Source organism: Amaranthus tricolor, chromosome 10, assembly GCF_026212465.1.
Source record: "Amaranthus tricolor cultivar Red isolate AtriRed21 chromosome 10, ASM2621246v1, whole genome shotgun sequence".
NCBI lineage: Eukaryota > Viridiplantae > Streptophyta > Magnoliopsida > Caryophyllales > Amaranthaceae > Amaranthus > Amaranthus tricolor.
In genome coordinates, this window is record NC_080056.1 from 4380368 (window position 1) to 4395924 (window position 15557).

At 32.4% G+C, this 15557-nt stretch overlaps 1 protein-coding gene and 1 pseudogene across 1 annotated transcript; one reads left to right on the forward strand and one right to left on the reverse strand.

Annotated features, from left to right (window-relative positions):
- Nucleotides 1-1107: 1107 nt before the first annotated feature.
- Nucleotides 1108-5470, forward strand: LOC130825196 (probable prolyl 4-hydroxylase 4). The gene is made up of 7 exons (XM_057690303.1): nt 1108-1711; nt 1824-1881; nt 2628-2732; nt 3499-3556; nt 4226-4401; nt 4795-4867; nt 4955-5470. The coding sequence occupies exons 1-7, from the start codon at nt 1572-1574 to the stop codon at nt 5242-5244; spliced, it is 900 nt and encodes a 299-aa protein (XP_057546286.1). The 5' UTR covers nt 1108-1571; the 3' UTR covers nt 5245-5470.
- An 87-nt stretch (nt 5471-5557) lies between these two features.
- Nucleotides 5558-15499, reverse strand: LOC130824752 (bystin-like; annotated as a pseudogene).
- Between the last annotated feature and the right edge of the window lie 58 nt (nt 15500-15557).

The window sequence follows — 15557 nt, forward strand, 5'->3', positions numbered from 1 at the left end:
TATTTTTATTTTTATTTTTATTATTAATATTATTTTTTTTAAAAAAAATTATTTTTATTATTATATAAAAAAATTTAAAAAAAATTAATAATAATAATAATAACGGAAATTTGCAAAGAAACATCTTTTAAAACTCTTTTTTGTAAAGAAACACCTTTTATAATTTTTTTTGTAAAAAAACACCTTTTAAAAGACTTTTTTTAAAAAAAAAACACCTTAAATCAGTTTCCGGTGACTTTGGTCAACTTTCCGGCGTTGACTGGCATAGTCAACGCCGGAAAGTTGACAAAACCCACCGGAATTCCAATTAAGGTGTCTAATTTAACAAAAAGTGTCTTAAAAGGTGTTTATTTGCAAAAAAAATTTTAAAAGGTGTTTCTTTACAAAAACCGGGTTTTAAAAGGTGTTTGTTTACAATTTTCCCTTTGGATGACGAAAAAATGTAGAGATTTTATTATTAGACATATGTGTGTATTATGATGTGTTCAATGGCTATTTTTGACACGAAAGTAATCAAATGTTTTGATTTACTTAATTGAATTATTTATCTTATTTTAAAATTTTCTCACAGTAAGACCATATTAAATAAGAATCGTCTTTTTTAATTTAAAGAGTTTGTTAGAAATTGCTTGAGAAAAGAAAATTAATGAGTTCTATAAATAGTGAGAATCAAACTTTTACTAAACCATTTGAGAATTCTAAAAAGATAATTAATAGTTGAAAACATTAATTCTATAGATTTCACCTTTGGAGAATATACTTTTAAAAATACCATATTTGAATTAATTATAAAAATTTCACCTTTTAACTATATATTCCCTAGTAAAAGGTACTCCCCTGAAGGCCTAAACATTAACTTGCATTAGCTCGATTATTTTCAAATTTAAATAAACAATTCAAATAAAGACCCATGCTAATCATTCAAAATAATCAAAATAAATCTTTTCAAGAATATAAAATAATCAAAATATTATTAACATCTAATTATAAAGTGAGATATTTAGAATATAACTCAAAATTAAAGTTTTTTCAAATAAGATATTTGATTTAGAAATCTCATCTAAAAATACGATAAAACAGTAACATTTAGTCCCAAGACTTTACTTGAAAAATACTAATATGGTACTTACTCCGACAAACAAAATCCGACCCTCAAATCTTATTCTCAATCTCACTTATAATCCCTAAAATTCTCATACTTGCATGCATATTCTAATTAGTAATTAGTGATTAGTAATTATCATATTAATTTGGGGAATCGCCATAGCCAAAGTCAAAGCTCATAATAAGACGTGCAAATAGAGTTAAGACATGTCTGCAATTGATTTACTGCTATTAATTTACTTGCTTCCATATGCAGATCACGACGTGTTCTTAATCATACAATCAGCATGAACAGTTTGTCAACAAAAATAAATTAATATATAGATTCAACTACCAATTTAACATCAAATTTCTCTTTGAATTTGATAATCTATCCAATAATCCTAGTGATTATTTAAAGAATTGTAAATTGATTCAAAACCCATCTCTTTCTTCACTTGAAAAGTTCTTCGTCATTAATATTCGCCATGAATTGGGAATCTTCTCTACGATTTCTGCTCTTAGTTTCAATCTCATTGATGGTTAATGGATCTTATAGTTCAACATTGAATTCGACGCAGTTTAAAATCGACCCTTCAAAAGTCAAGCAAATTTCATGGAAACCCAGGTCAGATTTCTTGCTCTTTTTCTCCTCTTTTAGTGTTATTTATCAGTCTAATTGATTTTGATTAAGTAGTATTAATTATTTGGATATTGGTGGGTTATATTGTTGATTTCAGAGCGTTTGTGTATGAAGGATTTCTCACTGATCAAGAATGTGACCATTTGATAACGATTGTAAGTCTCAATTCTTTTGTAAATACCATCAAATTCTCATTTTTCATAATCATAATCATAGAGTATATAATATATCTAAGAGAGTTAGTCGTTGAGTTTTTCCTTGATTCTCTTTTCGTCTCCAAGAAATTGCTCCCCTCTATTGTAATGTTAAGTCTAAATTTATAGTTGGCGCATGCTGCATATTCAAGTTGACGGAAGAAATGAGTGGTTGAGATGAAAACAAAGAATAAATTTTTAGACGAAATTTAAAGAAAAAGGTAGATACATCGTCGAAGTAAGGAAAGAGTGCAAAGTGAGTAAGACAAACTAAAATAGAAATTATGTGTAGTTTCGGAGGGATAGAAGGGTATGTTTCGCCAGGTATAAGGAGGATTTGTGTGACATCTATACTTTTAGTTAGAGGTGTTCATTCGGATCATGAGGTTGATTTCGGTAAGATGTGTCGAGTCGATTGGAAATCGACTTTTGTGTCCGTATTGTATTTTACATAATTGTAAATCATTTTTAAAGTGGGGTCAAATCAGGTTCGATTACAAGGCCGGATGAATTTTCAGTCATCGGGTTTGTTTTGAATACCTCTACTTTTAGCTCGAGAGTCAACGGGTTCTTGGTGAAGGGGTGTGAGAGATTAAACAACACAACATAACCAAAAACTATTAAGCTTAATCTTTTGGTTGAAATTGTTCCTTTAACATTAATCTTGATGATGGTGTAATTTGCATTCTTGGTTTAACTTGAAATAGGCAAAATCAGAGTTGAAAAGGTCAGCTGTGGCGGATAATGACTCTGGGGAGAGCCAGCTTAGTGAAGTCAGAACTAGCTCTGGTGCCTTCATTAGTAAAGCCAAGGTCTATCTCTTTGATTTAACACAATTTATTTGTTGATTTAGAATAATCTTGAATTCTCAGTTTCCTTTTTAAGCTGATTGTCATGGTTGCTATACATCAATCATTTTTGTTTTTAGTCAATGAATGTGAAAGACTTCGAAATTGTTGAATCTTCCGCGACATTTTGTTTGAGAAGCAAGAGATTATGGGGACTCGTGGAGTAGTTTGTTTTGTGGTGTGCTTGGATTAAGGCAACTGATAGATTATATAATATATTTCGTGGTTTTAAACCATAAGCTTAAACTTTTGGTATAGTTGGATTCTTGATAGATTCAAGGTAAAAGATTTTGATTGAGCTCAACCCTAAAAGAAGCTATCCTTTGCCTACGAAAGAGGATACATATGCTTAAGATTGGGACGAAGTATGCAAGATTGTTCAAAATTTAGTTTGCAATAGAAACATCATTTATATGCACAACAGGCTACTATGTTACTTGGACTCAGGTACTGATGTCGGAAACTAGTACATGTCTAAGTGTCTGATACATCTAAATATTCAATTTTACGCCTAAAATGAAGTGTCTAAGTGTCATACCAATGTCCGAGCATTAAGGATCTGACATGGGTAGGCGAAGCAAAATAAAGAGTCTGAGTAACAGGCTAACAGAATTTATACGACATATAGGCGCCCATGTTAAATTGCAATGTTTGCTATTGCTATCTTCAAAAAGCCCTGTTTTTGACTTCTCCATTGTATTTATCTAATTTACGTGTATTCCATTTCCAGGATGAAATTGTTGCACGTATTGAGCAAAAAGTTTCACTGTGGACATTTCTACCAATAGGTTTATTTCTCTCTTTTGCACTTTGTGTGACTACATTTTGCCCTACTTTTTTTGTGCAAATGAGCATATATTTTCTATGAATCATGATTTTTGTTGTGAGATCAAGATTTCCGAGGTTGTTTTACATAAAGTGACTATCAGATGATTTTCTGATCTCCTCGCGAATCGTGAACTAAAGTAAGTGAATTATGGTCTGATTTGGACTATTTGGTCCACTCTAACCGAATTACGAATCCAAAAGGTGAATTAGCTCTGGAGAATTATGCTACGCTGGTACTTGTCTTATGCAAGGACAAGAAGCCTCAGTCCTCATGACATTAGCTATTTCCTCATTTCTGAATGATGCATTTTTTTGGGTTTGTAGTTGAATAAGATTACTCAGCTTTTTTGAACTTTAGGCTTAGTGCATAATGCTTTCTAAAAGTTATTAAGATATAAGTATCTTATGTATATGAGAAGCTTATATACACTGCCATGATGCATTTTTCTTGATCTTTCTCGAGTTAAGGAACTCTTTGGTCGGGATCTTCTTTATGGGTATGAGTTGTCACCTTCCTTCCCTTCCCAAACCCTACCAATAGTTTTTCTATAGACAGGATACACTGGGCATGATGATTTACTAAATGCATGCTGAGCTGATGATTTGTTCTTTTGTTTGAAAACTTTTAGAGAATGGTGAGGACATACAAGTCCTCAGATACGAGGAAGGACAAAAGTACGAACCTCACTACGATTACTTTGTTGACAAGGTCAATATTGTTCGGGGTGGCCATCGTTATGCAACTGTCCTTATGTATCTTTCTGATGTTAAGAAAGGCGGTGAGACGGTGTTTCCTCATGCAGAGGTCAGTTCATTTTTATTGATGTTTTGCTACATCATCATCATATCCAGTATTTCCCGCTCATAGAAATATGAGCAGGGTTTGGTAAAGGAAGAAAGACGGCAATCCGTACCCATAAAAGAAAATGCAGCCAAAAAGTCCTCGACTCAAGATAGATATTGATGTTTTGCTACATTACTAGCATCTCAGGCTCTCACATTTTTCTTATTTCATAGTTTTCTATGAGCGGGATACACTAAGTATGATGATGATGATAACGACATTTTACTTATTCATGTCTTAGGCTGTCTAAATAGCTGTAAATATTGGTTTGTTCTGTTTCAATGAGCCACAACGTAATGACGATTCGTTCATTTTCGATGTGAAAATTTGTTAACGCGATGAATCCTATTTCAGCTGTCAGAACGTCAAAGGGCGTCTATTGCAGCAAGTAATGATTTGTCCGAGTGTGGAAAGCGAGGCATTGCAGGTATGTCGACTTATTTATCGATCTAAGACAACCCTTTAAAGAACTCTTTCGGTGCTTTCATCTTACATTGCATTCGAATGTTATCAGTGAAGCCGAAGAAAGGGGACGCTCTATTGTTCTTCAGTCTATACCCGAATGCAGTTCCTGACCAGATGAGTCTCCATGGAGGCTGTCCTGTGATCGAGGGCGAGAAATGGTCTGCAACCAAGTGGATTCATGTCGACAATTTCGATAAAATTGTCACAGATGGTTGTGTTGATCACAATCAGAATTGTGAGAGATGGGCTGCCCTTGGTGAGTGTAGTAGGAACCCAGAGTATATGGTGGGGACTGCTGATCTTCCAGGTTACTGCAGAAGAAGTTGCAACATCTGTTAGTGTTCATCAAAGGTGTTTAATACTGGATACCGAATCAAATCTGATCCGAATATCTGGATATCCGGATTTTCGAATACTGAAAAAACGTGATCTGTACTGTTCATAATATCAATGTTTATTGTTGTTGTAGCCTCATTTCTTTTTTCTTCATTGAGATACATAAAATATCTAATTCTGAATTTTCTTGTTCAATTTTTCACATTCAATGATTTCCCTTTGGCAAGCATTTGATAGGTTATTTTTTTGAAAGGAACATTTGATAAATTATTTTGGTACTAGTTAATTTGTCAATTTTTTATTTTCAAAATCTTTTATTTTTACTGAAGTAAAATATGCTATTCATATCCATGGCAGGATAAAATAGTCCTATTAATTTTTTTATCCGATTCGAAAATCTAATCACCTTAAATGCTCGATTAAATTTTTACTATGCAATAAACTAATTCACTCCTTAATAACTTTACTTATGACAAATAAAGCAAAATCTCAGTTAATTATATTTTATATAATAGATTAAAATAATATATAATTTAAAATTAATGGATGAATAGTGATCAAAACCAAATGAGATACAAAGAAAATCGAAGGGAGTTATATAAAGATTTAACTAAAATATTAAATGCATGACATGAATTTTATTCGAACTTAATACAACATCACCAAAACTTGGTCGAGACCATCTCAAATTAAGACTAAGAGTTGGCCGGCTCAATTTGCGCATGTAAGCACATCACATGTTTTCCTTTTTTTTTCCATTTTCTGGGCAATGAAAGAGTCTTACTTTACTCCACCCATCATAACTTCCAGTGTATATTATATGACCAGTTTCATCAGCAAAGCACACTGCATGAATATGACCCTGAAATACACGCACAATTCACAAAATATGCATTGAGACAACAATATGAAAGAAATTACAAGTCCGAAGTCACATATTTATTTTATTTCCACACTATGATAAATAGGAGAAGCTGAAACTCATTCTTATTCAAGGATATATCACCATACCTGATGTGCAACTATTCGGAGAACGAGACCGTTTGTAAAAAGATCGCAGATATATATAGAATCATTACACTCATTATCATTGCTTGAACAAACAATTTCTTGACCATCCATGAAAAATTCACCGCAAAGATAATGAAGTATTTCTCATCCTCAGTGTGAAAACTCCACCTTGATACGTCCAAAATTTCATGAAAATCCTGAATAACGTATAGCTCGTAGTTATATCAATAAACTTGACACCACGTAATTAGTTTAGGAGAGCTTAAGTTTTAAAAAGACAACAATTAACAATGAAGAGGTCAAATATTACTCTGTATAGATCGATAGATATCGTACTATGCACTATGATGAATATTTCTCCTATGTGCCTTGAATTTGTTACTGACCGTCTCTCATGTTGGTTTGTCATTAATTCATGTAGCCAACCCTATATTTTAGGATTAATGTTTTGAAATTGTTGTTGGCTACACTTATCAAAACACTTGATTGGGGTCTGTCCCAATTGGGTTGTCATTCAAGAGAATATATTTTTGTTATTCTTTTCGTTATAAAGTATCTAAAAAAACAAGTAATTTATTTTGTTAGAAATTTAAATAGATTATAAGAGTGAATCAAAATAGTTACCAAATATTGACTCATAAACGCACTATTAATATGTTTTCTACAGTTTCTCAAAACTGAAGAGTTTGGAATAATAATCTTCTTTAGTCCATTTTATTCTCATCTCATAATTCAAATTATGCTTATCCACACCAATGTGTATAGTTCCTCCAAAGATATCACATAAGCTAATATATATCCTCCTCTTCTCCAATAAGTCACAAATATTTTACCCCTTTGCGTGTGTCAAAATAAGACGTTGGTCGAGTCGTAAAGATTTTCAAATCTATTGAATCGATGTGCCCCGCATTAAATATGTTTAAAAGGTCGCAGTTTAAGTCACTTCAAGGGATATCACATGATCTCCGCATTAGCGTGATCATGACTAAAATCGCATTTTGAATTATGATTGATTAGTTGTTACTTCAGGAATACCTCAGTGTACTATATAAAACATTTACCATGTTGCAGAGATGCAAGTGCTCTTACCAAATAGTGCCTTTGTTTTTGCATTAATTGATTTAAGATTATCTTTATCTTCCTTCCGTAACTCATGTTTGTACCTGTTTAAAATAATTGCCACGATGTTCATCTGACTATATAATAATTCGCAAGAGAAAACATTTGCTCAAGCAGCACTCATAGTAAAATTATTTTTCTTTGTCTTGTTATTCTTTAGTATGGTTACAAGGAGAGGGAGGGTTGGAAGGAAAATTAGTAATTACTAACCTTTGAACAAAAGCAAGAAGAGTTTGATGCCAGATAACAGGCATTGCCCTTGAGTCGTCTAGGAATCTCATGAAATGAGCAACCAAAGCATCAAGCAGACAATGAGGCAAAGCATACTTCTTGTCAATAAAGAGCTTGATTATATAGCTGCATTGAGGTCAATATCAAAATTTACATATGTAGAATTCACATCCTAGAAAACTTGACTTTTAAGTGGGTTTAAATCACCCAGTGGATAGAAATAACAGAACAATTATTTTCTACTAGAAACTAGAACAATCTAACTACAAATGTATAAGAGGTTCCACATTGTATTCAAGGTGTCTTCTGTCTAATATTTTAACAAGGAAAGACGGCTAAGAAAGCAAGTCATGTAATTTCATATGAAACTTATACCAAAACTACAAACTAGCTCATATCCTATAAGCAATGAACACAAAGAAAAAAAATGCAAAACTTAAAACAACTTGATATAATTATTACCTGGTAGTCCCACAATAATCCATCTCAGCTAGCCTCAATAGCACTATACTGCATATGCATAAAATCATATATTATACGTATTACAAATCCACACACACTAAACAAGACATAAAATTTGAAACACTGCAACTGGCCAACACTAGGATAGAGTAGTGTAAAATACAAAAAATCAAGTTCTTGAGGATACAACTCCCTAAATGTTCACGGACACCCCCTCCAAATGCCAAACATTTAACTGCACTGTTTCAGGGCGTAAGGCAGGCATTTAACACAAAACAGCAACTTATGATAACTAAATTCTTTTAAGACTGTTAAAATGTGAAACTAATAGACCTCACATCCTAACACCAAAAAAAAAAAAAAAAAAAACATATATAGTAGCTCATGAAAACCTCCAAAGCTAACATGTGTGACAGTTCTTTTATGGTCCTCTATCTTTGGCTGCTCTTACTATGATTGATTGACACAGATTTTTTATTGAAAAACATTGAATTGCAAACTCCACTTCAGTAAGATTGATTGAAATAAAAAGTTCTCCACATATTGTTCACAGCAATTTCTGAAAAGGGTGTTCTTTTCTTCTAGGCACTTTCTACATGTAACAACCCTTTTTTCCATTATTAGCACTTTCTAAAATGGGTGTTCTTTTTATTCTTGGCACTTTCAACATGTAATAACCCTTTTTCCACTAACAGTCCTATCATGCCTAATACTTACTTCAGTATCCATCATCAACTTAGGTGTAAATGTATTAACCCTCTTTTTCCTTGCTCCTATGCCTTGGATTATGTGCTCACTAACACCCAGAAAATAAAAGATAGAAAGATATGAATAGAGCATGTATTCAATGGTTGAGATGACTGAAAGGTCAGATGCAATTTGAAGTTTTATTCATTCATATCTTAATTGTCAAACATGAGTACATGAAGTTATTCATCTTAATAACATTAGGATTTATTCAAACAGAAAAAACAAAAACATTGCCCCATTCAAGGAAAAGAAGGAGACAAACACATTGCCCCATTTTGATCTTTAGCCTTCACTTGGTAAACAAAAATCACTGAACAACAAATATGCTAAAAGAATGTAACAAACAAATTACTCCCGCCTATTCTAATCTAATCTCTCATTCGTTTTATAGACACTAATTACTAATCACTCTTAATTTGTATTTAGTTCTAAATCTATAAAATAAAACATAGTCAAATGGGATCTTGTTTGATTCTTCTTGATGTTTTATTTTTGATTATACACAATTAGAGATATTGAATTGAATAAGTGAATCGACAAGCGTGCAAAACCAAATGGACATTTGATTATAATAGGATGGAATATATGATTGTTCAACTAAAGTTGAATTAGTAACTTGAATTTATTCATTCTTCCTTCCATAGTAGATTTTAAAATGTTGAAAACAAGTGTTTATTTTATGAGCTTCAGTTCCTATTTCCGATAATCACATCATGCATTGCAACAATCTTTCTACCACAATAAAGATATTATGGAAAAATAGTCTTGTGCAACATGTATATCTATTATAATACAAGTTCAATAGCAAAAAAAGCATTACTACATTATAATAATATATTTATATTTTAAACAAATACACCAATTTATGACATTTGTTCAACTAAAAAAGAATCGGGAAGTTAAATTTAATAATTCGTATCGTTCAATATCGAATTTTAAAATGCTGGAAAGAAGTACTAAATTTATGACCTTTCAGTTCCGATTAAATCACATTATACATGTGCAACATTCTTCCTTCCATAATAAGATTTTTCAGAGCATTAGTCTTGTGCAACTTGTATTATCTGATATAGTACATAAACATATGAAAAACAACATTCAAACTACATTATAACATAATGATATTTAGTTATTTAAGATAAGAAGCCCTTAGCATGTGTCACTACATTGAATCAGAAAGTGATCAAATATTTCAGTTATTTGAAGAGCCCTGAGCCAGTGACACTACAGTGCATCAGAATCAATGATCTAGAGCACCAACATTATTAATCAGATCAGCTTAGAGTCTAAATCCTAATTGCTTACGTAAGTAAGCATGTACAACAGCTCAAGACAGTTTCAAACAATGAAGCCACCAAATTGTACATCAAACATGCAACTAAATTGGTCAAAATATACTAAATATACCTTGAATGATCTGCAGGAACGGACATTTTCTGAACAATACTACCCATGATGACTGCTTCGTCGAGATTAAAATTCTCAAACTACGTAGGCAAAAAGGAATTCAGGTCAAAACCATCAGAAAAATTAAAACTAGTTCAACAGAGGTTGTGGTATGATCAATCAATCTTATTACATGAAATTAACAGAAACCATGAAAGTAGAAAATATAATGGCTTTTAGAAGAGCTCCACACCTGAAAAAGGGGAAATAGGATCCCTTTATTGAAAGCAGCAGGCTTGTAGAGAGCTTTCTTCAAAGTTTGAAATAATTCAAAATGCAACCTTTTATGTTTCCTGATGTCTTCCCTCACTCGAGGTAGAAGCACAAGCTTGTAAAACCTTTCAACCTTTTTTCTAGTCATGTTTGATGCAAAAATTCTAGTTGCTTGGTAAACTGCGCCAGGAGACCATTTCTCAGGTTCAGTTAAATATAGAACCTCCTCCAAACAGGACATAGTAGTAATATGTTTGAATCCTTTTGGCAACTTTCCTGATGTATAAGTGCTTAAAAGCTTTCCCATCCTATTATTTTTTGAAATGCACGTATTCATTTGCATGAGTACAAGTTAAAACAAAGATCATAAACCGCCATAAAAAAAGGAAAGATACATACGCCTTGTAATGCTCTATAGCACTAGAATCCAATTTTGGTGTGGGTCTGGCTTCTAGAGAGAAAAACACATTTTGTGTCAGGAAAATATGAATACATACTACGTAAGCAGGAAAGGCAAGGACCCAAAGCCTATGGAAGGAATTTCAAGAAAATTAATTAGTCTGCACAACATTTACCAGATGACATATTAATATCTTGTTCTTTGATACGAGAAGCAATAACATCGCGCAGTGTACGCTGTGGTCCTACATCTTTTGACAAAAAAGCCTCCAGCAATTTTTCATCCTCTTCATTTATCTGATCCTGCAAAGAATCACCAGTGACTAACATCATACAAACAAACAGAAAATCTTAAGCTTTTAAAAAATTTAGTAATTTCTAAAGCAAAAACAACATTACAAGTAAACTTAGCTGAAGTAGATTGCAAAATAACACTTCAAGATGTTATTGTTGGTAAAAAAATGGCTTTGTAGCGAGTTGATACAGGGAAGGGATGAATTAATAGGGAAACTCTCACTGTCATTGCCTTTCAACTACGTGACAAGACAAGGTGATGAAATAATGAAACTACATTCTATAATTTAGCCTTCAGCATATAGGTTTACTCATCACTTGTAAACCCTTTAACATGATGTTTATGTGTCTGTGAGCTAGTAATTATAGAGACAACAGGGTGGGAATGAGTTGATGGATTGCGTTAGAGGATTATCATATCCCATGTATGTTGGACTAGGTTAGGGAAAACACCAACATATTAGCCAATACCAACCTTTGAGGTTTTTGAATTTGCAGCGATCAAACTATAGTTCCAGACATACGCAAAACTAATGGCACTGAGCCACTGACTGCGAACGCCTATACAAAGTTACCGAAATATAGTTATCGAAACCATAATTTTGTACCGCATACAAAGTTTATACAATCAGAAATTTAGCATACAATCAGGAAGGTTAATACTTAATACCATTTTAGCCCGAACTCAGTAATATGCTCGAGAAAATTTATTAATTCATTTTCCAGACTCTGGAAAGAATAAACTATTCAGTTTAAAAAAAAATACCTCATAATCATCAAATTGGCTTCGAGTTTCAGAAAACCCAGCTAAATCGTCTGTCCTGCAAATCATCCCGACAAGCAGAAGATTGAACAGCGGAAAATCTGCTACCATCAACGTTAAGCTCATCGTTTTGGCCATCTACAATTTCCTTTTGCTGCTTGAAAGCTTCCTTGAGAATTTTATCGCTCACTTTATTCGAAATCATCTGCAAAAATTAAAACACAACAGAACTCAAATTCAAAATCGTCAAAACCCTAAATCTAACAAAATTAAACCCTATAAAGAAATAAAGAATACCTGCTCATGTTTTTGGTGACGTTTGGGAGGTCTAGAACAGTTTCTAGAAACAGCCATGGATTCTTCGGTAACGAGGAATGGCTGTGGATTTACAGTTCTCTCTCTTCCTCTCTTCTTCCCCGTATTTTCTCTCTCTAATAGTTCCTTGACTTCCTTCTTCTCGATTAAGGGGCAGGAAGAGCAGACGGCGGTGGATAACCGAGTTGAGGGAGATACTAAATGGTTTTGTTCGCGGATCTTCTTTACAGGTCAACAGACCCATACAACAATGTTGACCTAATGGCAACTTTGTAGAATTTAGCAAAAGCTGATCCGACCTACTAACCTGATCTGAAACCGATCCGAAAGTTAGCGGGTTTGGGTTTAGATTTTTGACCAAATTAATTAAATGGGTCAACCCGACCTGATCTGTTTATTAAATGGGTTAGGTTCAAGTTGAATATTTAAACCCGAAAAAAACCTGTTTTACCCATTATTAAATGGGTCAATCAGGTTAGGTCGATCCATATTTAACCCATTTATTAACCCACTGAAAATTTTAAATAAAGTCATAAAAATAAGTAAATAACCAGATAAGTGATAACTTATCACGGATAGGTCATAAACCCTAAAAATCTAAAATAATCATAAACCATTAAACCCATTGAAAATTCTCTGCGGCGGCGCCTTCTCCTTCCTCTTCTGCTTCTATGTGCGACTATGTGGCGTGCCCCTTCTCCTTCCTCTTCTCTCCGGCGGCTTCTTCTCTGTGCGACTGTGTGCCTTCTCCTTCCTCTTCTCTGCGGCACCAAGGTAAGAATTACTTCTTTGTAGTTCGATTTTTCTGAATTTTTTTTGATCGATTTTTTCTGATTTGGATTGTGTTCGAATTTTTTGATTTTTTTGTGTTTGATTTTAATGTTCATTGCTATTACTGCTATTTTCATTGTTCTTAATACCATCTTTAATTCTTCATAATAATTTGGTTCGTGTTTGTGTTATTTAGGGTTCGATTTTTTGTTTGTGTTCTTACTATCAAGTATCAACTGATTTAGTTTGTGATTTTGTTTGTGTTATTTTCTGATTTTGTTTGTGTTCTTACTATCAAGTATCAACTGATTTTGTTTGTGATTTTGTTTGTGTTATTTTCTGATTTTGTTTGTGTTCTTACTATCAAGTATCAACTGATTTTGTTTGTGTTATTTTATGATTTTGTTTGTGTTCTTACTATCAAGTATCAACTGATTTTGTTTGTGTTATTTTCTGATTTTGTTTGTGTTCTTACTACCAAGTATCAACTGATTTTGTTTGTGATTTTGTTTGTGTTATTTTCTGATTTTGTTTGTGTTCTTACTATCAACTATCAACTGATTTTGTTTGTGATTTTGTTTGTGTTATTTTCTGATTTTGTTTGTGTTATTTTCTGATTTTGTTTGTGTTCTTACTATTATATGGGTCAAATGGGTCAAATGACCTGAAATATATGGGTTCAATGACCTGAAAAAAAAAAGCAGGTTAAATGGGTCATTAGCAGGTTGACCCGACCTACTACAGATCAGGTCGGGGTTTCAATTTTTGACTCATTTAATTAAATGGGTCAGGTTCAGGTCAAGGGTCTATTGACTCATTTATATATGACCCGAACCTGAAAATGACCCAACCCGACCTGTTTGACACCCTTAAATTTACCTTTCAGTCTAGCCGGGAATTTCTTATCACATAACACTCTAGTGGTCACTCGCCATTTAAGCCAACCCGCTCGTATACGATATGTTACATCTCTATCAATCTCCCCATTACTCTGGATAACAGATCCTAAATTTTTAATAAAGTAAATATAATGTAAAATTTCACAAAAATAATAAGGTAAAAAGTTATACAATACTAACACCAAGGATTAGTACTAAGTACTAATTAAGAAAATAATAACAAATAAAACCCTCCAAGATAGATAATAATGCTCCAAAGATAATTAATACAAAGTCCCAAAATAATAATGATCTTCTAAACTCCCAAAATAAATAAATCCAAACTCCGAAATAATGATATATTAAGTACCCAAAGTAATAACCCAATAAACTCCAAAATGATGATGGTTTAAGCTAAATAAAGAGTGTTCTATGCTCCATATTCTTGAATTTCTTCAACTAATAATAAAAGTATTAAGTTAGTAAGATTTTAGTGAAGAGAAGATATAAGAAAGAATGTTAGAAAGATTTGATGACAAAGGTGGAAGTGTTCTCATGGCAAAAGGGATATTTATAATGGGTTTTGGGTAATTTTTAGTGCATAAGTTGTATGAGTAAGAATGCTAGGAGTATGAAACAAGGTTAACTTGTGTAAGTGGTTTGAAGTATGTAAGTTTATGTGTAAGAGTTAGAGTGTGGAAGTAAACCTGTAAGAGTTGGAGTGTGGAAGTGGGTGTATAAGAGATTAAAGTGTAGAAGAAGGTTAGCTTGTATAAGTAATGAACATTATGGGTTAAATAGAAAGGATTTTGGTTAATCAAATTTTTGTTCTAGTATGTACAAGTGAATATACTTTAAAATAATGAGTAAGTTTGATCATGAAAATATGATAGTTTACTTAGAAAATTTTGCTTAAAACAATACTTAAAGTTAATAATAAAAATACGACTTATTTTTAGGTATAAAATAATTAAATCAAAGTTATAAAGTTAAAATAATAAGTAGTAATGTTAGTTTAAGGAAGAAAACTTAAAACGTAACATTTTACAAAATCGTAAATATAATAATAAAATTTTACTTTTCGTACTATAAAATAATAAAATAATATTTTAGTGCTTATAAAAAAAATTTATAAATAAAATTTTAATGTTTAATATTTGAAAGAAATTACAAAATCAGAAAAAAGGTTTAGAAATTAAAGATGGTTTGAAATGGATAACCAAAGGATTAGGAATTTGAATTGAAAATTCAGAATAATTAATCGAAAGATTAAGATTAAGAATTTTGAGTCTGTTACACACAACGAAACATGCTTAGGGGTGTGTGGCAATCTCATGATGGATGGCTTTCAAGTTTTTGGGGCGGGCAAAGCGAAGACAAGTCTACAGTCTATCAGTATGGATGCCCTCGTTAGTGTTTTTTTGCTAGATGTTAATCGGTATAATTCATTGATCAAATTTTTAAATATTCTATAAAAAAAACACTATCAACTTCAATGGATCATAACAAACTTATAGAAGATGCTACTCCAAAACGGTCTATTCAACTTAGTTGGAATAATTCGGATGATTCTGATTACGATCTTAATAACATTAGTCTTACCCATATCAACAAGGTGCATATTTTATTATTATAGATGCTCTAGCTAATTGTTTTTAATTGGA